Below are 24372 nucleotides of genomic sequence, written 5' to 3'. Positions count from 1 at the left end.
TAATGTATAAAATATGTACAAAGCTCTCGACAGATCGGGAGCTTCAACTAAGTCTACCAACTACAAAATTTACAGATCCACAAAACGTTTCAGATACATACATACACAATACAATAAAATACAATATATAAAATTCAATCATAAAAGGCAAAAGTTCATTGCTTGTTAGACTTGTAAACGAATGACAAGAAGTATTCCCGGTTAAGGTATATAAGGACATCGTTGGGGCTGCAAGGCTGCCTGAGTAAGAGCTCTTTGGATGCGGGGCCCACAGGTAAGCCCACAAATTGAAGGAATAGAATACACGAGACTCAAAATAAAAACAAGAATTACAATAAACAAAAAATACAAATAAAAAGTAAAAATTAAAAAGGAAAAAGGAAATAAATGTACACAAAATGTTTACAAAAAATTCGTTATATGGCTACGCTATCAGTCCATGGTTCGAGTTCAAATCGGTATTGAGTGTTTGGAGTTTGGGATGTGTCTAGAATTGAGTGCGCCTAGCGCAGCTCTCGATCGGAATCATCGATGGTCAATCATCAGAGTATGTCCGGTGTGTGTGTCTCGTCGTGCGTGTGCTGCAGCAGTCCCTTGCGCTCATCCGGACCCGTACTGTGCGCTATTTCCGTGCTCGCCGGCTCCGCAATGGCGTCCGCATACATCGATTCGTATACGGGATTGGCAAAGTTCCCCTGCAAAAGAGAGATTTAAGTGAATTTATAGACACACCTACTGCCCAGATAGTGTACGCACCTTATCATCTTCGGTGGAGAATGTGGGTGGCTCATCGGCATCCCCGCGATACATGGCATTGGTGAGCATTATCTCCACGTTGTCCGTCAGACGAGCATGCGAGAATGGCTGCGCTATGCGATGTTTCCTGCACCAAAGAAAATGTATTAGATCACGACGCCGACTGGGAAGGAGAGGAAAACTCACTTGAGGAAATAGATAGCACCAGCGAAGAGGGCCACCACCAGCAGAGTCACAGACAAGATGACCGCCAACATGGAGAGCACGCTGCCCGATTGCGTGGGTTCCTGGTCGCCCTTCAAGGCACCTTCCGCACTGTCCGTCAGACATGGCACCACCTTCTGGGCTCCGCAGAGGCACTCATTGATGGAGCTACCTGGACGGCAGACGTTGCACTCTCCGCCGACGCAGTGCGGCGGCAGTTCGCAGGCATTACCCTGCCACTCGCCAATGCAGCTGCAGTGGGGCCGGACGTACTCGTCAAGGTGGCAGACGCCCCCGTTGGCACAGTACCGTATGCAAGGATTGTCCTCCAGCACGGGCATAGTACAGAAGTCTCCGTTCCACTGATCCGTGCAGTTGCACATGGCCACGCCCTTGATGACGTGACAGGTGCCGGCGTTCTGGCAAATGATGCCCGTGCAGGGATTCCTGACGGGCACCTGCGATGCCTCGCAGAATTGCGGCGGATCGGAGGTCAAGCAGATATCCATCTCACAGCGCCTTCCATAGTATCGTGAGAGGCAGATGCAGTTCAAGTAACGGCCACGCTCCGAGCAGGTTCCTCCGTTTTGGCAGTAGTCCCGACACGAGCTGGACTCACAGTGCTCGCCGTAGAAGCCACTGGGACACTTGCACTGCCGCTGGCCCTTCGACCCAATCACGCAGGAGCCTCCGTTCTTGCAGAAGTCGGCGCACTCGTTGATCTCGCACCGCTTGCCCGTGTAGCCGTCGGGACACTCGCATTGCGGCGTTCCGGTCAGCGTCTCGCGGCAGACGCCTCCGTTCTCGCACGTGAGATTCAGGCAATGCTCGCACTGCTCGCCCACAAACATGTCCGGGCAGCTGCACTTCATGCCCTCCGTTTCTGAGATGAGGCAGGAGCCGCCGTTGTGGCAGCGGCTCTGGCAGGCCGGCAACGAGGTCTCGCAACGAGCGCCCGACCAGCCGGGCGTGCAGGTGCACTTCAGTGGCGGCGCATCCAGCGATCCCGGCAGCTGTGGCGCCACCGTACATAGGCCATAGTTGAGGCAGTGGCCGGAGCAGCGATAGTGCTCGCACAGTTCGCCCTCGAACTGTGGCTGGCAAATGCATTTGGGCACGTGGTCCACGATCTGGCAGGAGCCCAGATTGCACTGCAGCGGACAATAGTCGGGCACATCGGCGTGGGCCTTGCACAGTGCCTCGTCGGTCATCACATAGCCCTCGGCGCACTTGCAGCTGTAGCCCCTGGCCGATTCGGAGGAGAGAATGCAGAGGGCCTTGAAGGCCTTGCAGGGATCCTTCAGGCAGGGATTGCTTACTGGAGGAAGGACAACAGATGGCTGTGAAGAATGATCTGATAAATACTGTAGGATATCCACTCACTGTTTCGGTTCTGTTTCATGGGATGCAGGATGCCAATGTCCGAGGAGCGATAGCCCTTCAGCAGGTAGGTTCCATTGTCGTTGCCGAACTTGTTCATCTTGATGATGCTCTGGTCGTACAGCTTGATGTACAGATAGTCCTCAAACACATCGATCTTCTGCGGCTTCTCGCGAATGCCGAAGCGTCGCACAACATTGCGGTCCTTGCCATTGAGGCGGCACGTCTCGATGGTGCCCTTGCGATAGTCCGCCCAGTACAAACGACCCGTGGGATAGTCCATCGACAGGCTGATCGGCCAACCGACATCCCGCTCCACCAGACTCTTCTTGTTGCTGCCGTCCAGGGAGGCCACCAGAATGCCATTCTCCAGCGTCGACCAGATCATAATGCGCGATTCGGGCTCCAGGACAATGTCCGTGGGATTCGTGCCGGTTGACACCAGCGAGATGTACTTTTTGCCCTCAATGTCGGTGGCAAGGATCTTATTGTGCCGCGAATCGATTATGTACACGCGCTGGGTGATCCAGTCCACGGCCAGCGACTTGGGATCGTCGAGTTCTGGGATCTGTAAGGAACAAAAGCAAAGAGGATTTAATACCAAGAGCGTGATCAACTCGTATCCATTATTCGCTTACATTAAATGCAGTCAGTTCTTTGAGATCACGACGCACACGCACTCCGGCCGCCTCCACATGGGGCGTGGCAATCTTCATGGTGTGCACCTTGCCATGGTGCGAGTCGATCCAGAAGAGTAACGTGTCCTTGGGCCTGATGAGGATATCAAAGACATCGATCTTCAGGCTGTCCGTCTGGAAGAAGCCCACCACAGTGGTGCCCTCCTGCTTGGAGGGCAATATGAAGCGGAACTCCTGCTCGGAGGCGAGCAGCAGTATCTGATCTGGTCCGGATGCCAGGCAGGTGGCGTTCTTCTCCGCCCCCTTGTGGTACCCCTCCGCACACTTGCAGTTGAAGTGGCCCGCCTTCTTCTCGATGCAAATCTGAGAGCAGGTGCCAAAGCCACAGACCGGTGGCTGGCAATTTATCTCGTCGGAGCCGTCGATGCAGTTGTACTGGCCGTCGCAGCGGAAGATCTTCGATATGCAATCGTCGTTCTCGCACTGGAACTGATCGTGCCGGCACTTGGGCAGCGCCGCACACACCTGATCCGACTCGTCCTCGTTGGTGCCGCAATCGTTGACGCCGTCGCAGAGGGCCGAGTTCCGTATGCAGATCAGGTTGTTGCACTTGAAGGCGTTCGTGTGGCAGTGGACATGCGCACAGGTGGCATAGCTCTCGTCGCTGCCGTCCAGGCAATCGTCCCAGCCATCGCACTTCCAGCGCGACATGATGCACTTGCCGTTGCCGCAGCTAAAGTGATCCGCCGGACAGGTGCAGTTCACCTCATCGGAGCCATCGGGGCAGTCGTCATCGCCGTCGCACTGATATTGCCTGAAAGGGGATGGAAGGGCCATGAAAGGAGGATACATTTCCGAATCTAAGTGCTACCCACTTGTTGATGCACGTGTTGAAGGCCGCACACTTGAACTGATTCGACTTGCAGGTGATGTTGCAGTTGATCTCGTCGCTGCTGTCGTCGCAGTGGATCTCCCCATCGCAGCGGTAGTTGTGCTTGATGCATTTCCCGGTACCGCAGCGGAACTCGCTCTCCGAGCAGTTCCTCATCTGGCAGTTGAGCTCGTCGCTGCCGTCGCCGCAATCGTTCTCGTAGTCGCAGCGCCAGCGTCCGGGTATGCACTTGGAGTTGTTGCACTTGAAGTACGTGGGATCGCAAGTGGCCTTCGAGGTGAAGCAGCTGGCTGGCTCGTCCTCGCCATTGGGGCAGTCGTGCTCGTCGTCGCAGCGCCAGGCCAGAGGAATACAGCGACCCGAATCGCATCTGATCAAAGAAATAGAGTTCTTGCAGTCAGCAAAAGGACATTTGGGAGGCTACTGTGGAATACTCACTGGAAATCGTTGGGTCCGCAGGAGACATCGTCGCAGTTGGCTTCATCGGACTTGTCCGGACAATCGATGTCGCCATCGCACACCCACACGTAGGTCATGCAGCGATTGTTGCCGCACTGGAACTCATCCTTCTTGCAGACCAGCGGTGTGCATCCGGCCTCATCCTCGCCGCCAGGACAGTTCCTGACCCCGTCGCAGCGCTTCACATTGTCCACACAGAAGGCACTGGAGTTGGCGGTGGCGCCGCACTTGAGGTGCGTGTCGAAGCAGGTGAACTTGTCGCAGTTCAGCTCGTCCGAGCTGTCGCCACACTGGTTGACGCCGTCGCAGATGTGGGACGGATGGATGCACTTCTTGTTGGCGCACTGATACTGCCCCGGCTCGCAGTGGAAGGGCGGACAGGTGTCCGGCTCGTCGCTGCCATCGCCGCAGTCGTCCTGGGTGTCGCAGCGCCAGTAGAACGGAATGCACTTGTACGTGTTGACGCACTCAAAGTGGGCGGCCGTGCAGTTGGCCCGGCAGGTGCGTCCGTCGTCGGCCAGTATGAAGTTGGTGGGGCAGATGCACTTGTAGTAGGGCGCCTCCGGGGAGAGAACGCACAGCGTCGAGCAGTTGGCCGAGAGGCAGGGATTGCCACTGACCGGCTGCTGCTGGCGGTACGGATGGAAAACGCGCAGATCCATCGGCCGGTGGATGGTGGTGAGCAGCGTTGAGCAGTTCTGGCCGCTGTACATGTGGCAGTACTCGATGGACTTGGTCTCCCAGTCGGACCAGTAGATGCGCCCCTCCCACACGGCGATGGCGAAGATGTGGTGCAGATTGAGGCCCGGATTGAGGCTCCTGGCCAGCAGCAGGCGCGTGTGATTGCCATCCAGATCGCTCACCGAAATGGTATCCTCCCGGGCATCGCCCCAGAAGAGCTGCTGCGTCTCAAAGCTGATGGTCAGGGCATTGGGCCAGCCGAGATTCTCGCGGATGATCATCCGCGGATTGGAGCCATCCATGCCGGCCTTGCCGATGTGCGGATTGTCGCCCCAGTCCGACCAGTAGATGTGCCTCTGGTACGGGTCCAGGGCAATGCCTCGCGGCTCCCGCAGATACTCGCTGATCAGCACCTTGCGATACTTGCCATCCAACTGCGACACCTCGATGGTGTCCAGACCCTTGTCGCACCAGTAGAGATTCTTGGCCACCCAGTCGACGGCCAGGCCGTCGGGATTCTTGAGCATCGTCTGATGCAGCGTCTGCGTCCTGTTCTCCGCCGGACAGTGGCGCTTGATGGTGCCCACGGTGCTGGTCACGTCCGACCAGTACAGGCACTGGCTGTCCCAGTCAAAGTCCAGCGCCACCGCATTCGACAGCTCGTTGATCAGTATGGTGCCGTTGCCCTCCATGTTCACCTGTCGGATGTAGTAGCGATTGGAGAAGATCAGCTCCATGGACACATTGCTGGTGGCCTTGCACGTGTGATGGTCGACCAGGGCATAGCCCTTGGCGCAGATGCACTTGTAGGAGCCGTACGTGTTGACGCACGTCTGGGAGCAGGGCTGCTGTTCGTGACACTCGTCGATGTCCGTGCAGAGGTGCGGACTCTTGGGCAGCAGCTTGTAGCCGGGCCGGCAGAGGCATTCGTAGCCCACCACCTTGTCGACGCACTCGTGCTCGCAGATGTCCGGTATGAGGCATTCGTTCACGTTGCACAGCTCCTCGTCCGAGAAGTCGGCGCAGTCGTTGCGCCTGTCGCAGAGCAGATCCGCGCTGATGCACGCCCCGTTCTTGCAGCGGAAGTCGTCGGTGCCGTTGCAGCCGCGCGTGTGCGCGCACAGGCTGGCCATCTCGTCGGACCCATCGCCGCAGTCCATCTTCCCGTCGCACGTCTGATTCTTCAGTATGCAGTGCCCGTCCTGGCACTGATGCATCTGCGTGCCGCCCGGACAGGCGTGCTGCGGATAGGCCGGCTCACAGCCCTCGTACTCGTCATCGCCGCCGGGGCAGTCCTCGTCGCCGTCGCAAACGTACTGCGAATCGATGCAGATACCTGCCGGATGGGAAGATCGACAAATAAATCGCATTTCAGAAGCGGAAAAGGTTCCCGAAACGGAGCATGTACTTACCGCTGGTGCAGAGATGGGCCGGCGGTGGACAGTCGGGTATATGGGCGATTCCGCCACACTGGGGCCCCTCATCCTCGCCCCCCTGGCCATCGCTGCCGATGGGACAGTCGCGCTCGCCATCGCACACCCACTTTTGGGTGATGCAGCGGCCGGAGCTCTTGCACTGGAACAAATGGGGACGACACGCCCGACTGGAGCACTGCGGGCCCTCGTCGGCATTGTCCTCGCAGTCGCTCTTGCCGTCGCACTGCCAGCTGGCCGGAATGCAGCCATTGTCGCAGGCAAACTGATTGCCATCGCAGGCCCGGCGGCAGCCCAGCTCGTCGCTGCCATCGGGACAGTCCTTCTCGCCATCGCAGCGCCAGGAGCCGGCTATGCAATTGCCACTGGCACAATGGAACTGATCCTCGTCGCAGCTGGTGCGATTACTGCAGTCCAGCTCGTCGGTCCCGTCCGGGCAGTCGGAATCTCCGTCGCACCGCCAGCTGGGCATAATGCAGATGGTGCTGTTCTCGCAGTGCTCGAAGGCCATGTCCCCGCTCTCGCAGGGCCGCGGCGGGCAGGACTTCTCGTCGCTAAAGTCGCGGCAGTCCTTCATGTTGTCGCAGAGGAACTTGTTCGAGATGCACTCCCCGCTGGCGCAGCGGAACTGGTCCGGCTGGCAGGAGCAGAGCATGGCGGACTCGTCGCTGCCGTCGCCGCACTGCTGGATGCCGTCGCAGGTGTGCTCGTGGGCGATGCACCGATGGTTCTGGCACATGAAGTGCGTGTCCGGGCACTGCCGGAAGATGCAGTAGCTCCGCAGCTCGTCCGATCCGTCCAGGCAGTGGGTCACATTGTCGCACGTCAGCTCCATGGGTATGCATTCGCCGGAGCGGCAGGTGAACTGCGACTTGCCGCAGTTGGTATTCACGGGCGCAATGCAGCGACGTCCGTCGGCCGCGAGGACTCCCTGGGTGCAGTGGCAGCTGGCGAGGCCGCTCTTGTTCAGAATGCAGACGTCCTCGCACTGACCGTTGAGGATCTTGCAGCGATTAGCCTCACAGTTGATGCTGCTGTTCTGCACCGCAATGATGCCCATGGGTCGGGTGACGTGCTCCCGCAGGAAGAGGACATCGGTGCCGGTGTACTTGTTGGCCCGCACCACCGCATGCAGTACCCAGTCCGTCCAGAAGAGCAGGTCCCCGTAGACGGCCATGGCGAAGGCGTGCTTGGGCGTCGAGTGGGCGAGCACCACGCGATTGCTGCCGTCGTAGTTGGTGCACTCGATCTTGTCCAGCCGCGCATCGGCCCAGTAGAGCTTCTGCTCCTCGAGGTCCAGGGTCAGGGCGTTCGGCATCTTGATGTCGCTGCGGATGATCTTCTCGGTGCCGTAGCCAGTCAGGTAAGCCCGCTGTATGCTGGGCGACTCCTCGTTCCAGTTCGTCCAATAGATCATCCCCAGGCAGGGCTCCACGGTGATGCCGCGCGGCTTGTCCTTCGGCTGCAGACTCAGCACGGTCTTCACGTGCTGCAGGTTCTGCTCCGAGTGCTGCGAGAGATGGATCAGCTCGAGGCTCCGCACTGCCGCATCATTGTTGGAGGTCCAGAAGAGCTGTTCGTTCACAATGTCGTAGGCCAGACCCTCCACGCGGCCCTGGTGGGCCACCAGCACCCGCTGGCCGCTGCCATTGAAGTGCACCTGATTGATGGTGCTCAGCTGCACGTCCGAGTAGTAGACCAACTGCTCCTCGTAGTTGTACGTAATGGCGATCACGTTGCGCATCATGCTGGTGTTCGAGATGAGCTGCACGGGCCAGTTCTTGTTCGCGTGCTCCGTCATGTGGATGCTCTCGATGTTGCTGCGGTAGCTGAAGAGCAAAAAGTTCTCGTACGGCTCGCAGCTCAGTCCGTCCGCTGCCAGGTGGCTGTGCGCACAGGCACACACCACACTGGTGCCGTTGTACAGGCACAGCTGCTCGCATCCTCCGTTGCTCTGCTCGCACGGGTTGTTCCCCCTTTGGATGCGCTTCGAGTAGATCTTCAGGTCGCGGATGGCGTCCTGCTCCGTCTGGAGGACGAGCTTGGACTGCGTAAGATTGGACAGCGGAGCCACCTTGATGGCTCCCTCGTTGTACTTGTTCTCCGCCCAATAGAGATAGTCCCCCATCTTGGCCAGGGCCACCGGATTGTTGAGCGTCTCGTTGAGCAGCTGCTGGCGCAGATTGCCGTCGTAGTCGACCTTCATGAGGGCGTCCGGATGCTGCTCGCACCAGTACACCTTGGTGGCCTCAATGTCCAGGACGAGGCTGCCCACCGCCCAATTGGTGCGCGTCTGGTTGACCAGGACGAACGGCTGACTGCCGTCGAGGCCCACACGGCCGATGTGCTGCTGTGTCACATAGAAGAGCAGTCCCTGCAGCGGATCCACGGCGAGGACAGTGGGCTTCTCCACATTGGCGACCACCACATACCGATGGCTGCCATCTAGGCGCGACACCTCGATCAGATTCCGCTTCGTGTCGCTCCAGTAGATGTTCCCCGCCACCCAGTCGATGGCAATGCCTCCGAGCCAGTCCTGTTGCTTGTAGCCCGCCAGATTGATGGCCTCCAGAATGGTCTCCCTCTGGGTTCCGTCGCGCTTGACCCGCGAAATGCTGCCCACTTCGTTGTCGCCCCAATAGAGCATATCCGTGGCCGCATGGTAGTCGATGAAGCTCGCCGAGCTGACCCGAGAGATGGGCACCAAAGCCTACAAAAAGAACGCAAAGGATTAGCTTCTGTTTGTGTGTATCCAAAGATCGAATCTCCTACCGATTGCGGTGGAGTGGGCTGATCCGCTGGATCGACAATTTCCACGCCTTGCAGCACATCAATCGAGTAGAAGATGAATTCTGCCCGCGGTATGCAGCGTGTGGGGTTGTGGGGCTCCACATCATAGCCGAGGGCACAGCGGCACACGTGCTCCGTGGCGGAGATGGCCAGGCACAAATGCTCACAGCCACCGCGCAGGGGTCCGGCACAGGTGTTGGTGCCCGTCTGGGCATCCGCATAGAACATCTTCATGCTCTGAATGCTCTCTGGAAGAAAATAAGCTATAGATGGAGGAGAAGTAGTGCTCCTGGTGTACTCCTTACTTGTGTTGACCCTCAGGAAGGACATGTTGGAGCAGGCCTCCTTCTCGCAGTGCATAATCACACTCTGGATGTTCTCCGGAAAGTACAGGGTGCCATTGTACACCGTCAGCGAACTGATGGACGTTATCTGGCTGGCCACCAGCACTTTGTGCGTCTCGTTTTTGGGTATATCGTAGTACGCGATGCCCGAATTGTCGTACGCATAGTACAGTCGCTGCGCATCAAAGTCCATGGTGAGGCTCTGCAGAGTATGCTCGTGCTCGTAGATCAGCAGTCGTCCCGACCCATCCAGATTCGATTGCTCCAACTGCCACAGGCTGGCATCCGGTGCCGAGTGAATCCAATACATTTTGCCACTGCGCGAGAGAGGTAGAGAGAGACTCTTAGAAGGGGGACTTCTAAGGTTCGCTTCACTTACTTGGCCGGATCCAGGGCTATGCTGTCCACCATATTGAGATCCTCGTGAATGTGGGTCACGTATTCACCCTTCAGGTTGCTCGCCAGAATATTGCAACGGATCTGGCCTGAGGAGAAGTACATGTGGCGGGCAATCCAATCGATGGCAAAGCCATACGGTTTCTCGATGTTCGTATTGATGATAGGCTCGATGAGGCCATTGGATATGCCAGCGCTGGATATCTCGTTCTGCTGAATGTCCGACCAGAAGATGCGGCCTTCATCCACCAGGAAATCAATGCGTTGCGGTGCCACCAACTGCGGATAGAGATAGCTAGAGGTAGAGATATCTCGATTATTTGTGGGAGAGTTCAGTACTCACCCTCGGGGATTGTCGGATGGTGGGGATTGTGTGGTGGTTGGGCTGATGAAGATCAATGCCACGTATCTCATCGACCATCACAAAGAGCAGCACCTGCTCGTTGGGCACACAGTTGCGCTCATCGCTTGGATCCAGCCGCATCACATGCGGACACTCGCACTTGAAGGTCCCCCGCCCGCTGAGCAGGCACAGATGCGAGCACCCACCGTTGTTGTCGCCGCAGGGATTCCGCTCCCAGGGCTGGCGACTGGAGTGGAGCACCTGTATGCCGAACGGCTGGGATTGGGTGCGCTGCAGCACCTGGACATCGCTGCCGTTCCACTTGTTGGCTCGAATGACAGACATCGTCCGCCAGTCCGTCCAATACACATAATTTTCGAACACCGAGATGGCAAACGGATGGGAGAGTATGTCCGGCTGGCGGAGCACCACATGGTGCTCGGAGCCATCGTACTTGATGCTGCTGATCGACTTGGACTTGGCGTCCACCCAGTAGACACGTTTCTGCGTAAAGTCCAGGGTCAGGCCGTTCGGCCAGCCGGTGCTCAGCTGCCAGCTGGTGGAGATGATGCGCCTGCCCTCGCCGGCCATGGAGGCCCGCTCGATACGCGGGGAGTTGTCATCCCAGTCGGTCCAGAAGAGCAGACCCTCGCGGGGATCCAGCGCTATGGCTCGAGGGCTCTCCATGCTGCCCGCAATGAGGGTGCGTCGGAAGCTGCCGTTCAGTTTGGCCACCTCGATCTGGTCGAGGTTCGAGTCGATCCAGTAGAGATTCTTGCCCACCCAGTCGACGGCCAGGCCCTCGGTCGTGGAGAGGCCCGAATGGATGACGGCCTCCACACTGCGCAGGCTCTCGCCCACCAGCTCTCCCCTGTAGATCTTGTCGTCGATCACATCCGTCCAGTAGACCTCCACGCTGGACTCGTTGCTGTACAGAAAGTCCAGGGCAATGATGTTCCTCAGCGACGTGTAGAACGTGCCCACCGCCATTGTCTTCAGGTTGATGCCCTTGATGTCCTGCCGATTGGTGAATATCACGTACGGTTCGTCGGGGGCGGTGCTCTTGCACGTGAATTTGTCGTAGGCGAGGTCGAATCCCTCCAAACAGCGACAGTCGTAGCCCTTGCCGCTGGTCTGGCACACCTGCGAGCAGGTGTCCCAGTGGTCGCAGGCATGCTGCATGTTGCACCGCTTGCCGTTCGGCTGCAGGAACAGATGATCGGGGCACGAGCAGATGTAGCCCTCGGGGGTGTTGTGGCAGTTGTGGGAGCACTCGTGGCCATGATCGCAGAGCTTGTCGGCGCACAGGAAGCCCTCGTCGGTGGTGTCCTCGCAGTCGTTCTTGCCGTCGCACAGCTGGTCCACGGATATGCACTGCCTGGTGAAGCCACACAGGCGATCGGGGTGCTCGCAGATGACCGTTTCGTTCATGTCGAACTTTGTGGCGGTTATCACCGTGCAGTTGGTCTCGTCCGTCTTGTCGTAGCAATGCGGTATCCCATCGCAGCGCAGGAAGTCGGGTATGCACTCGAACGGATCCTGGCAGGCAAACTCAAAGGCTGCGCACTCGCCGAGCTCCTTCCAACCGCTCACCGGATGGTTGTCGCTCTTGGCCGTCTGATTGCAGTTGGCCTCGTCGCTGAAGTCCTCGCAGTCGTGGATGCCATCGCACATGTGCATCTCCCCATAGCAGCCGATGGGGCGGCAATACTTTTCGCCATGCCCGCACTCCTGATCGCAGCCAAATTCATCGATGTTGTTCCTACGGAAGGGATGATAATGAGCAAAGGGCACCCGAAGGCATCGCATCGAACACTCACCCACAATTGTCGATGCCATCGCAAACGTCGGTGAACTGACGGCACCGCCCATTGCCACAGTCGAATTCCGGGCATTTGCTGCCAAAGAAAATCTCGGAGGACTCGTCCGAGTTGTCGGTGGGCCCGCAGTCGACGACGCCATCGTTGACCCACGTCATCTGGATGCAGCGGCCGGTCTTGGCGCAGGTGAACTCGTTGCTGTTGCAGGTGATGTGCTCGCAGTTCGCCTGGTCCGATCCGTCCGAGCAGTAGGCAATGGAGCTGCACAGCAGCGAGCGCTGATAGCAGCGCCCGTTGCACACAAAATGATGATCCTTGTCACAGTTCTGGGGATTGCAGGGGCCGGTCGCATCGCTGCTCTCGTCGCTGCCATCGCTGCAGTCGTCGAAGCCGTCGCACAGATCCTTGTTGTCGATGCAGTCACCCGATTGCCGGCACTGGAAGGCCGACGAGCAGTTGCGACGCACCGTGGCGGCCACCGTTGCAGGCGCCAGCTGCGGTATGCAGTGGGTGCCGGTTCCGTTGAGCGTGAAGCCGTCCGGACAGCGGCATATCGCTCCCTTGGGCGTGTTCAGGCACATCCCCGGACACTTGGACTGCGAACATGCGCTGGGTGTCTGAGGCATCGGCTGCGTCGCCACATCAAAGATCCGCAGATCGGCCGACCGCCCGCTGCTCTGCAGATGAACCGTGCTCGTCTGATTGCCGTGATGGACATGGAAGCGCCAGATGCTCGAGTTCTTGGTGCCCACCCAGTAGATCATCGCATTGTGCTGCACCATCGAGTACGGATGGAATTGGTCCGACTTTAGCAGCACTTCCCGTCCGGTGCCATCCAGTCGCATCCGCTCAATAGTGCCACGCAGCGAGTCGCACCAATAGATCCTCTTCGTCCGCCTGTCCACATCGAGACTGCGCGGCCAGTGCATCGGCATCTCAGTGGTGCCCTTGGCCAGCAGCTCCTTGTGCGTGCCATCCATCCAGGCACTGTAGATGCCCGCCAAACAGGTCTGAATGGACCACTGCGTCCAGTAGAGCAGTCCCGTGGTGGGATCCAAATCAATCGACCTGCAAAACACAACCAAACAACCAAGAAAATCGAACATCGTCTGAGAGCTCTACTCACATGGCATCGCATTCGGTGGCGAATGTCAGCACTTGGCTCATGTTCCGCAGCGGCGCCACGTGCAGCTTCAGGTTGGTGGCCCAATACAAATGATCGTTGATCCAGTCGTAGGCCATGGAGTGCACTCGCTCGAGGCCATGGGCCAGCGGCCGGGAGACGCTGCCGTTCAACGACTGGCACTTGATGCTGAAGCTGGGCTCCTCCAGGACCCCCAGATCGAGGTCATCGCGCACCACATAGAACACCGACTTTGCCCGCACGTTCACGTCGATGGTCTGGCCAATGGACGCGTTATAGATGGGCACCATCACATCGGGCAGCTCGCCGAGCTGCTCCAGCTGCTGGACCTGCTCCGTGCCCAGGGGCACGCCGGCGATGCGACTCAATCGCTTGTCGCTGTACACCAGAAACTTGTCCTGGGCGGCCAGCAGGCAGGTCGTCTGATTGTGCAATTTATAGCCGGCCGTGCACAGGCACCGGGCGCTGGCGAATCCCCGCGTCCACAGCGGCACACAGATCTGATTACAGTCGCCATTGTTCTCGCGACACGGATGCGCCACCTCGGGCTGCTTCTGGCGATGGAAAATTCGAAAATTCGTCGCTCGCGTTACGTTCCTCCGCAGCAGGTGGGTCTTGTGGGTGAATCTGTCGAGCGCAACGATGACATTTCCCGTCCAGGGCGACAAATAAATTGTGTTCTCAAACACCTCGATGGCCTGCAGGCTCCGCAGCAGCACAGGGGACTGCAGTTGGGGAGGGCATTGGGTTGTTAGTGGAAGGATAAACATCGATTGTCAATCAATTCAAGCCTTACGTCGGGGAACTTCTTGAGGGTCCAACGCCGCTGTCCCTCGTAGTCGACGCGCTCGATCACATCCTCGTAGACATCCACCCAATAGACATGCTCATTGGCCAGATCCAGGGTCACGGTGTTTGGATGGTAGATGTGCGTTGTGACCAGAGCGGTGCGATTGCTGCCGTCGAGAAGGGAGCGCGACAGACTGGGCGTTCGGTCCGTGTAGAACATGTAGCCCTTGGTGGGGTCCAGGGCCAGCGACTCGGGATCCCTCACTTGCTCGAGTATCAGGCGGCAAAATAGCATCGTGTTGGTGCAGAAGAACACCAGGCCATGGTCCTTGTTCAGCAGATACCAATTACCCGCTATCCAGTCCAGATGCAGCTCCAAAAAGGCTGCAAACAAAACGCAAAATTGGGTCACGACTGTGACGCTAATCCATTGTGACGCACTCACATTGCTTTGGGGAGACGAGTGGGGAGACGGGCAGCGTCCAATTGGCTTTGGGTTCATCGATGCGCTGGCACTGCAGCCACAGGCCGTCGCGGCTGCTCTGCAGGGCGCAGATTGTCCGGTTGCGATGCCACACCTCGAAGGCATGCGCCTGGGGCAGTGTCAGCACCGAAAGAAGTCCTCCAGCGGCAGCCTTTTCCGCACTGGCATTCGCCTGGAGCTCCTGCAGGGATATGTGCAGTACGGATCCATTCGAGAAGAGCGTCAGAGTGGCTGGCTCCGATGAGGGTACTGTAAGAATGCATTAATGCGGACGGGGGATTAGCTGGCAGCTCGCAGACGCTCGTACGCAGGGGATATACCCACCATTGATGGCCCGGCAGCGTCCACCCTTGGCCTTGTCGTAGCCGGAGACGCAGGAGCACTCGTAGGAGCCGGGCGTGTTGCGGCACAGCTGGTCGCAGGTGCCCGGCTCCTGGCACTCGTCGTGATCCACGCACCTTGTGGAGTTCAGCGACTCCGGCACCTGGCCCCCGGGGCAGTAGCAGCGCGGCCCCCGCGGCGTCAATTTGCAGTTGTAGCTGCAGTTCATGGCTGCACAGGCAGCGTCCTGTTTATCTGTTGACCAAAGAGAATGAGCCAATTAGCTGCGGTTTTCCCTCTCGACCGTTGCCTGTGGCACTTACCACATTGCAGTTCGTCGCTATCACAGTCCCAGTGGCCATCGCAGAAGCGCGACAGCTCCAGGCACTCCCCATTGTGGCACTCGCCCTCGAAGGCGCGGCACTGGAGGGCCACGGCATCGGTACCTGGTGGAGAGGCGGGCAAGTGCGTTTGAGTGGTGGACGAAGGACACTCTATCAGGGCTCTACTTACAGTTCACTTCATCGGTTAAATCACCCTCGCCGCAGTCGTACTCCCCGTCGCAGCGCCACGTTTCGGGTATGCACTTGAGGCTCGGCACGCAGCGAAATTGTCCCTCGTTGCAGTGGGGCCCCAACAAAGATGCTGCCGCTGCTGCTGCAATAGAGGGAAAACAGGATTCAGCACCCGAGCAATAACAATAACCGAGAATGAAGATTTATGAACACGGAGGGGGTGGCTGTTGCCGGGGGCTACTTCTGGCATTCCGGCAAATCTCTGAGCAGCCAAAGTTTTAGAAATTACCTCTAAATGCAGGATCCTTGTATGCCCCGAGGTGCACAAGAGGGGAATGCATTGAAATGAACGAAAATTGGTTCGATTTTCCCCATTTCAAAGGGGAATATGCAATACAATACGCTTTCCCATTCATTCGCTTCCACTTTCATTAATCCCAAAAAAGTTTCTTTTAATTAGCTCTGGGTTTTTCTTTTGTTTTTTTTCTGTCCTCATAGAGTGTATAACTTTCCTACTCCTCTAAAAGGAGGGACCTGCAAATACGCTGTTAATTTCCCTTCTTTTTGTGGGATTAACTTTTGTTTCCAGTTGGAGGGGCACTCCCCAGCGGCACTTGCGAATGTTTAACAATTGCCCTATAACATCATTTCGGAGCACATTTTGCTCCCGGGGGGGCTGTGGCGAGGGGGAAGGGGAAGGGAGGCCACACGAGTTGATTAAATAAATGCCTGGACTCCACTCCACTCCAGTCCAGTCCAGTCCACTTGGTGGCAGGTCCCCAATTTGGGGCACTGCAGCCTTGACAAAATTTTCGCTTGAGTTTCACAAATGGAATAAAAAATGTCAACTTTTTCGCTGGTCCTCCGGTGTCCGCATGCCCTTGGGCTTATTATGTCCGTATCCGTGTGTCCTTTGCCCTGCCTTTCGCCTTCTGCCTCGCTGCCTAGCTGCCCCATGCAAATTGCCACGCAAATACGGCGGCGACATGCCTGCCACCGTCCAATTTCTGTCTCTGGAGTTTAACCTCTTGGCAGTTGGAATATTTTTGGCCGTTCCCATGTGTCGCCAATGTGGCTTTTATGGTTATAGTCGCGAATGCCGCAGCACAACCCCTCGGGGCCCCCTGGCACCCCCCTGCAATACCCTCTCTAGCATCCAATTCGTTGTCATTGTTGCCTTTGATTTGAGCGCCTTGCTTGGAGCTGGGGTTGGGGTTGGGGTACGTTATTTGAATTCTTTTTCACAAATTTTTCCTTTCTTTTGTGGCCCAAGCAAATCGTATCCTCCTGTGAAAAGGAAGATATTTTCTTCCCCGGCAGCAGGAAAATATTTGTACATTTGCTGGAGGAAATGAACTTGCGATTTCTAAGGCTAAAAAGTAACAAAAGCGGACAGAATAGACTCCTCCTAGGGGCATCGCTTTTCTGCAGTGGGGCATATTCGCTGTACAAATGTCCCATAGGCGAAGGGCTCGAGTGGCCACTAACCCCAGTTTGTATTCATCTAATTTCGATTGCCATCACGTGTTTTCCACTTAAATGTTTCCCATAAATTTGCGTTAAAATTATTTCTGATCTGAGGAAAAATCGCTAGGAAAACGCTTCTTTGTCGTTTGTGCAACAACGAGGCCATTCTTAAGTGTGATATAGTATCAAGGGGCAGACACGCGTATATGACAACACTTTATAAAACTTTCCAGAGCGACAGTGTGTGTGAGTGTGGGGGGTGGGGAGGGAGAGGAGTGGGTGTTTCGAGTGTTTTCTCTGAGTGCATTCACAGTTCACTTTAATTGAAATTGCGAGCCGAGCAAAGGCATCGGCCCGGAAGGGAGAGCGAGAGGGGAGAGGGAAAGGGGAGACCGAGAGGGGAGATGGAGATGCCAGCAGTGTGGACTTTGGCAAATGGCGGGGATGACAACGATGTGCCAGGCGCATTTATTATAATCTGTTGCATTAATATTTGCCGACAATTTGTCGTCTGGTATGTCACCCGCCATCCCCTGCTCTTTCGCACTCCCTCCTGCTCTCTGTCGCTGTCGCTGTCTCTATCTTCATCTCTGGCTCTTGCGTGGTGCCCATAAAAATTAAATTAAAAATGCCAGAGAAGAGCTCTCTGGGCCAACCAGCAACAGCAGCAACAGCAATTGTTGCAATTCGCAAAGTTCCTTGTTTTGTATTTTGTATTTTTTTTTTCTTTCTTTTTTGTGGAATGACAGAAGCGACGGCAAGGAAAATCTAGCTTCTAGGGAAACCGAAGCATTAGATACCCTTGCAGATCCTGCGGTACTGTCGCCATCATCTTATCTCTATATGTTCCATAATCTTGGCCATAACGTTGCATTGGAATACTTTCACAGAAAGATCCGTCCTTCGATCGATTCATTTGACAACTAAATGGTCTAGTGGTTCGATTTTCAACGTTCGTGTTCATGCAGAGTGCATTAAAGGAAGATTTGTACACATTAATTCGGTGGGGATTGAAGTGGCCGCCACAATGCCCCGGCTACAGCCTGCCCCCTGCCGCAGGGCTAGCGAAAATCCAGACCAAACGCCCGAACTTCCACTGACATTCAAGCCAGAGCTGCCCTTTAAAGTTCATGGGCTTTCAATTTTCGAGTATTTCGAGCCTAAAATGGTCCAGGCCACTAATTGCATTTGCCATGGTCCCTCCGGCTTCGGTCCGGCTCTGCCCCAGGCACGTGGTGCGGGGGCATGCTGTGCTTTGGCTGGCATGTATTTTGTGGGTTTTTAGGGGACCATCGCCATCGCCATCGCCACCGCCATCCTCCCCTGCACCTGTCATTAGGGCATCAGACAGGCAATGGTTCCCAAAAAAGCTGCCATGCAAACAGAGGAAAACCCATAATAAACCAATCACCTGCTGCTAATGTCCCCAGAGAGGGAGAGGGATAGGGAGAGAGGGATAGGGAGAGAGGAGTGGGGTTTTTGTGGCTTTCATCGGAGCCGCTCTAACATCAAATCGGTATGCAGGCAACGACCCAGGCCCAAGGATGGGAAATGCAATCACACAGATGATGGAATAATGGTCACTCACTGCTGAGAGCGATATGAGAAAACTGCAGGAATTACAGGCAGAACGAGGACACACACAGGAATTCGAGTTCTGGCAATAGATTCAATCAATCCAATGGATAAGAACCATTTAAAGGACGAATTGTGTGCATTGCATGTACTTGCAGAAGGCTTTTGCCCAAATTTAATTGAAACGATGCGAATAATTAGCATAACGACTGATGGAAAACCCATAATTAAATTCAAATATTCATCAATCATTGGCAAGAGACTCGTTTTTCTACTTGGAAATCGAATCAATTGCCCAAACCATGTTGTTATTTTTTGTTTGTCTATAATTTATTCCGAAATGATTCGAATTTCACTCCCAAACACAAACAACAACACATTTTCCATGGGCTTTTCGCTAATGCGGAAGCCCCAGACTTGCGAATGCGATGAGCCTCCAAATAGTGTTTTTCCCAATTTAATATTCCACTCAGCCCTCCCCCTCGCCACCTCTGTGTCCCCACCTCTGCCCCTGGTAGTATTTTGAAATTATTCCAATGTTTATGCAGTTGCTGCCACCCCGTGGTACGTGGCAGTACGTGCCCACAATTAAACATTAAACATCAGCCAGAAAGAACAACCAGAATGTCAGCCAACTGTCGGCCAAGTTGAAGTACGTGACTTTGGGGCATTGCATCATTAGAGCCCCCGGGAGCGTGGAACTCCTGCCGGGGGCTGGGGGTGGGGGCGACAGAGGTTAAACAATAAAAAACTAATTTAAATTTGCTTAGAGCATAAATAAGAAGGTGTTGGACAACTTTTTTGGAGGGGGGTTCAGAGAGCCAACAACTTTCCCAAAACAAACAGAAATCATCATCAAATGTTGACACAGCAGCAGTGGCAGCAACGGCAGCCGGTGGCAGGCGGCAGGCGGCAGGGGGCAGGGGGCTTCTTTTGGGCCAGAAGCATCGCATAAAAGCCATGGCCCAGTGCCAGAGAAGCCACACAACGAACTCACCAACAGCATGTCTCTCAAGTGGATCACACTGTGTGCCCTGGTGGCACTGCTCAGCATCGGCACGGGCAGCTGGGCCAAGCCAGCGGCCAGACAGAGGCAGAGGACCATTCAGGCGAGGCCCAGCAAGGAGCAGGCTCCCCTGAATGCTCTGTACTATGCCAATGATGCGATCGATGAGGATGATGATCAGCATGATCAAGATGCTGATGATATTCGCGAGCACGAAGAGGATCCCAACGAGGAGCAGGAGGAGAACGATGCAGACCAGGCGCTGGCCAATCCCAATGAGCCAGACCAGGAGCAGGAGCAGCAGGAGTTGGCGGAGGAGGCGGCAAATGAGCTCCAAAGCCCCGATGAAGATGCCATCGATGAGGAGGATGCCAACGAAGTGGTAGAGCAGGTCCTAGAGCTGGTGCGCCCCGAGGCACGCGCCCGTCGGCGTGGCAGCCGTCGCGGAGGACGCAAGAACCGCAAACGCGCTGGCAATCGCCGTTGCGGCAGACGCGGAGGACGCGGAGGACGTGGTGGACGCGGACGGGGCCGACGGGGACAGCGCAGACCGAACGTCTCCAGGCGACAGGGCAACAAACGGCGAACGGGCAACAACAAGCGCCAGGGACAAAGGAAACAGTCCAACAAAAACAAAACCCAGGCCGACAAAAAAGAGTCCACCAACAACAACAACAAGCAGACTAGCGGATCCACCAGCAGGCGGCTAATAGCGATCTAAATTAGAAAACAAAACTCCTTCCCTCATAAAAAATATACCAACAAACACTTCCAACAGACTAGTCTTCATTCAATGCGATGGGTTTTCGAATCGTGCGTATCCGCACTTCCCAGCTTTTATAGTCCGTAGAATCGTTATGGATTAAGTACGATCCGAAATATTTGATATTCACGGGATAGTGCAGGTGTATCGTCGTCTGCTGCAGTTCCACGGGACAATCGGATCTTAGGACACAGATCCTGAGGTCACCGTCGATAATGTAACCCTCCTTGCACACACAAGGTCCACCGCACTCGTTCGTGCAGGTTTCACTCAGAAACTCACAGGTTTCCGGACAGGGGCTGGGACATAAGGCCAATGTTCCATTCACCGTGCAATCTACCTCCGGTTGTTCAGGACTGGCAGATCCCACGATTCCGAGCAGGTGGCACACCAGGCAAATATATTTCCAATGCAACTTGTGCATATTCTCAGTCGATATTGAACTTTTCTTCGATTGGGGCGAGGGAAAATATTTAACAAGTTCCTGAAATTGGCTGTGCCTGACAGCATTGCAAATTAAATTAGTTCTGTGGGAATTTATGCGATACTTCCATTCGTCACGTGTGTCCCTTCGCTTATGGGGAAATTTGTAAAGCGAATCAACGACTAGGGAATCAAATGGAATCAACGCTGCTGCATCTTCTAGTTGTTTTATTCCTTGTTTATGCTTATTTGCTGGTTGGCTTTTTGGCCCTTCACCGTCTATGCACATCTATCAGGCGGCTGATCTTCAAATATTTCAGTTTATATCCACTGGAATCCGCTTTATTGCAGCATACTTTTCGGGGCGAATGTTTTAGCGCCAGAGAAAGTTTTTATCGCATCCACATAACCTACATATTTCCGTGTATGAGGGAGAGAAATTCATGTGGCAGGTAGCACAACCACAAGTCATAAATTTCGCCTGCGATTCTCCTTTTGTTATAGTTTTTTTTTATGTCCTGGTCCTGGTGTGTGTGTGTATCTGTGTGCATGCTTGCATGACCCCATAAATTATGAAATGCTGCAATTTCGCTTAGCGGCTTTTGCACTGTTCGAAATTAGTTTTACGCCTCTTTTTATTCCGATTTAGTTTCTAGTTTTTAGTGCTTGTTCCACATGAGATTTATGAAAATAATGCCTGGCCAAGTACAGTCCTGAGCAGGGAACTGCACTTGCTCCTGCCACCAGACTGTGACTCCGACATCGACGCTGACACGCCTTCTGCTGCCATTCACTGGTGCACTCAATTTCAGTTTGTTTTCGTTTAAGCTCATCTTTTGCAATGGCTGCCGCTGCTGCTGCCGCCTTGGCCATTGAGTTCGTTTACCTGACATCCTCGTTCGTGCATCCTCCGTTTGTGTCGGGGATGTTCCGGAAAATGCGAAATTCCATAAATAATTAACGAAATACGCTTTCTCTCTACAGCCCCAGCCCCCAGCTGCTCCTCCTGCTTCTTGTCTCTTGGAGGTAAAAAATACTGAAATTGAAGAGAAATCCCGGCTGAGAACATCTCGGACTCTGCTCTGCTCTGCACTGCTCTGCACTGCTCTACACTGCTCTACACTGCTCTGCACTGCTTTGCTCTGTTTACTCTGTCTACCTGTAGCCAATTTGGAGGTGCTCTTATCTGTCTGGTCTGCTGTTGGCATTTGGTCAGCCCTGTCTGTGGGGGCGGGGGAGCCGCGCGGGAAGACTGGTGGTGCTCGGGTAGGGAAAATTGCCAAGGTGGGTGGATGGGTGGCCAGCTGTACAGCCAGGACTTCCACTGTTCGCTGCTGCTATCCGGATGTCTGCCAGCCGCCTGCCTGCCTGCCACTGACATTTGCCAAATCAAATAGAAATTTTAATTGACTCTCGTTGGAGTGTCCTCTGCCTCTCGCTACCGGTACGTGCCGTCGCTTTATTTCCCGTTTGCTCAAGGTCTGGTCTTTGCGTTCGAGTTCAGGTTCAGTTTCTGGCCCGTTCAGGGTTTTCTTAAATCTAATTTGATGGCTCTCTTGTCGCATGGAATGTGTTGTTTTTCTGTTTTGTTTTTTTTTTAGAGCAGATAACATTGCACGAGCTTCACCTTGCAAAAACTTGAAAAATGTTTGCTTGAACTTCGCTCTCTCTTTATCCCTCTCCCGAGTTGCCTTCCTCGCTCACTCTGTGCACCCACACAAACTCAAATGAGATCGCTTTCTGGAAGTGATGGCTCACCTTCAATTCACCTTGGACTAAGCTTTTCTTAGCTTCTGCTTAGGCTCTAAACTTCCTACGCTTTGCCTCTCCCTCTCTTAAGCTGCTTGCTCTCTTCGTTGGTGCTTATCAGCCTTTGCTTCGGCTCTAGGCTGCCTCTGCTTCGGATCTACGCTGCCTCTGCCTCGGCTCTACTCTAACTCTGCTTCGGGCTCTTCGGGTGCTTAAGCTCTTGCTTTTTCTCTGCTTCCGATCAAGTTCGTCGCTGCCCCGCCTCTGGGGTAGGTACTGCCTCTGCTCTGGCCTCTGTCGCTGCTTTGCATATTTATGCCTCTGGCTCTGCCCTCGCTTGTGTTTCTGCTTGCTTTCCATCAAAAATATAGCGCGAGAGAGAAGAGCTTAGGGGGCAGGGGGCAGGGGGCAGTAGAGCAGCGAAATCGGGTTAAGCGCCTTTTGGGCTCGAAGCTAAATTTGCATTTGTCGACGCCGCCGATGCCGCCGGGGCTGCGATTTATGTCGGCGCACGCGGAAAATTTGCCCGCAACAGCAGCAGCAGCAGCGGCGAGAGCATCAGATTCATGGAATACTCCTCTCTTCACTTTACCTCTCTTCTCTTCTCATCTCATCCGGCGCTTCCTCCGATGGAGTCCTTGTTGTTAGTCAACAACTTTGCAGGATTTTCTTTTCGTTTTTTTTCCCTTTTTTGTTGTTGTTGTTGTTTGTTTTTGGGTCAAAATATGCGTGTGTGTGTGTGTGCATACCAAGTTATGCAACACTGTTTTTCACTTAATTAGCGCTCTGAATGACGCGCTGACAGTTGCCAGGAGTGTACGTGCCACAGCCGTGGGGCATGCAACAACAAGCAACAATGGCCTGTCATCATAGCTACTGCTATTGTGTTTGTTGCTGCTGCCGTTGCCATGACAGTCGTGGCATGTGCCCAGAGACGCCACAGATTGCAGCCAAAGTTTGAGGTTGAACTGGCACCCACAGTTCAGGATTGTGGGGCAGCTGCAATATGTAGGTTATTCGACTGATGAAGGGTCCGTCCGTATGCATATACATACATACTACTTGACGGAAGGACATTATACGCACATCCCCACCCGAAGGTGATATTAAGGATTCATTCGCCCATGGACATTCGCTATGAAATTGAAGAGCTTTCATCGATTTCCTGCAAGACGGGGACAAAGTCTGCCTGCCGTTAAGTGTTGCAAAACATGGAAAGGCGTTCAGAATAATTGTCAGACAAGCCACACAATTTTGCAACAATTTTAACGATTGAGAATAATGCCTCCGTGCCACTTTCCACATCAAATTGAGTCCAGAAATGTCGTAAACATTTTCACACATCCCCCACTCCCACTCTCACTCTCTTCTCGGCTTTCACTCCTTGGCTTCTACCATTTATGTACGAGTACATATATATACTTTAGCCGGTTTTAATGATTCTCTGCGGAACATTCGCACTCCATTCTGTAGAGTAGAGATATTATTCACGAAATCGTAAGACATTTTTTATGGTGGAATTTTAATGAGCGCAACATTTGTACCCCCCCTTGGGGCTTGGGGCTTGTTGCCCCGCTTCTTTGCGAATCGATGCGATGAAAAAGCGTTTTACAAAGGATGTGTCGTTTTCCCCTTTTAGCCAGTCCTGAATAAATTTCCTGCTGAAAATTCATTTTATAATAGCGTTTTCCCGTCGCCGACACGCGAATCAAAATGAAACCCAAACTGAGGAAAAGGCATAAAAAAGGTGACAAAGCCAGCACAGATTTCCGCTCAGCGATGGTCAACAAACAACAGTCCATGGCCGCCAGCAAGGGGGCGGAAAGCCAGAGTTGCATCCGGTGGGGCAGCATCTGGATGTACACACAAATATGGCCGGCGTTGGCTTCCGGTGGCACGACGACTTCCTTGCACTGAGGTCTCAATTTTCATCATCATTCATTTCACTCTCTCTCTCTCCCTTTGTGTGCTGTCCTTCTGCTGGTCTCTCTCTCACTCTC

The 24372-nt window shown here is 54.8% G+C and overlaps 1 protein-coding gene across 2 annotated transcripts in view; it reads right to left on the bottom strand.

Moving 5' to 3' along the window:
* Positions 1-374: 374 nt before the first annotated feature.
* Positions 375-24372, bottom strand: part of LOC6591082 (prolow-density lipoprotein receptor-related protein 1) — a 53066-nt gene continuing 29068 nt past the window's right edge. The window contains exons 2-20 of one of the 2 annotated variants that reach the window (XM_026986109.1): positions 15388-15531; positions 15198-15320; positions 14878-15129; positions 14515-14802; positions 14077-14453; positions 13263-14005; positions 12137-13204; positions 10317-12078; positions 9957-10252; positions 9539-9894; positions 9216-9481; positions 6423-9153; positions 4309-6346; positions 3854-4240; positions 2979-3792; positions 2344-2908; positions 943-2278; positions 757-883; positions 375-695 (exon numbers count right to left, since the gene is read on the bottom strand). In XM_026986109.1, the coding sequence (XP_026841910.1) occupies positions 543-695; positions 757-883; positions 943-2278; positions 2344-2908; positions 2979-3792; positions 3854-4240; positions 4309-6346; positions 6423-9153; positions 9216-9481; positions 9539-9894; positions 9957-10252; positions 10317-12078; positions 12137-13204; positions 13263-14005; positions 14077-14453; positions 14515-14802; positions 14878-15129; positions 15198-15320; positions 15388-15531 (13826 nt within the window). In that variant the 3' untranslated portion in view covers positions 375-542. The remainder of the gene's footprint in view (positions 696-756; positions 884-942; positions 2279-2343; positions 2909-2978; positions 3793-3853; positions 4241-4308; positions 6347-6422; positions 9154-9215; positions 9482-9538; positions 9895-9956; positions 10253-10316; positions 12079-12136; positions 13205-13262; positions 14006-14076; positions 14454-14514; positions 14803-14877; positions 15130-15197; positions 15321-15387; positions 15532-24372) is intronic. The other variant, XM_026986110.1, reaches the window with a different exon arrangement.

This window comes from Drosophila persimilis, unplaced genomic scaffold (assembly GCF_003286085.1).
Source record: "Drosophila persimilis strain 14011-0111.01,24,50 unplaced genomic scaffold, DperRS2 tig00000002-arrow-pilon, whole genome shotgun sequence".
NCBI lineage: Eukaryota > Metazoa > Arthropoda > Insecta > Diptera > Drosophilidae > Drosophila > Drosophila persimilis.
The sequence above is the reverse complement of the archived record's forward strand: the minus strand, read 5'-3'. Positions and strand labels throughout refer to the sequence as shown.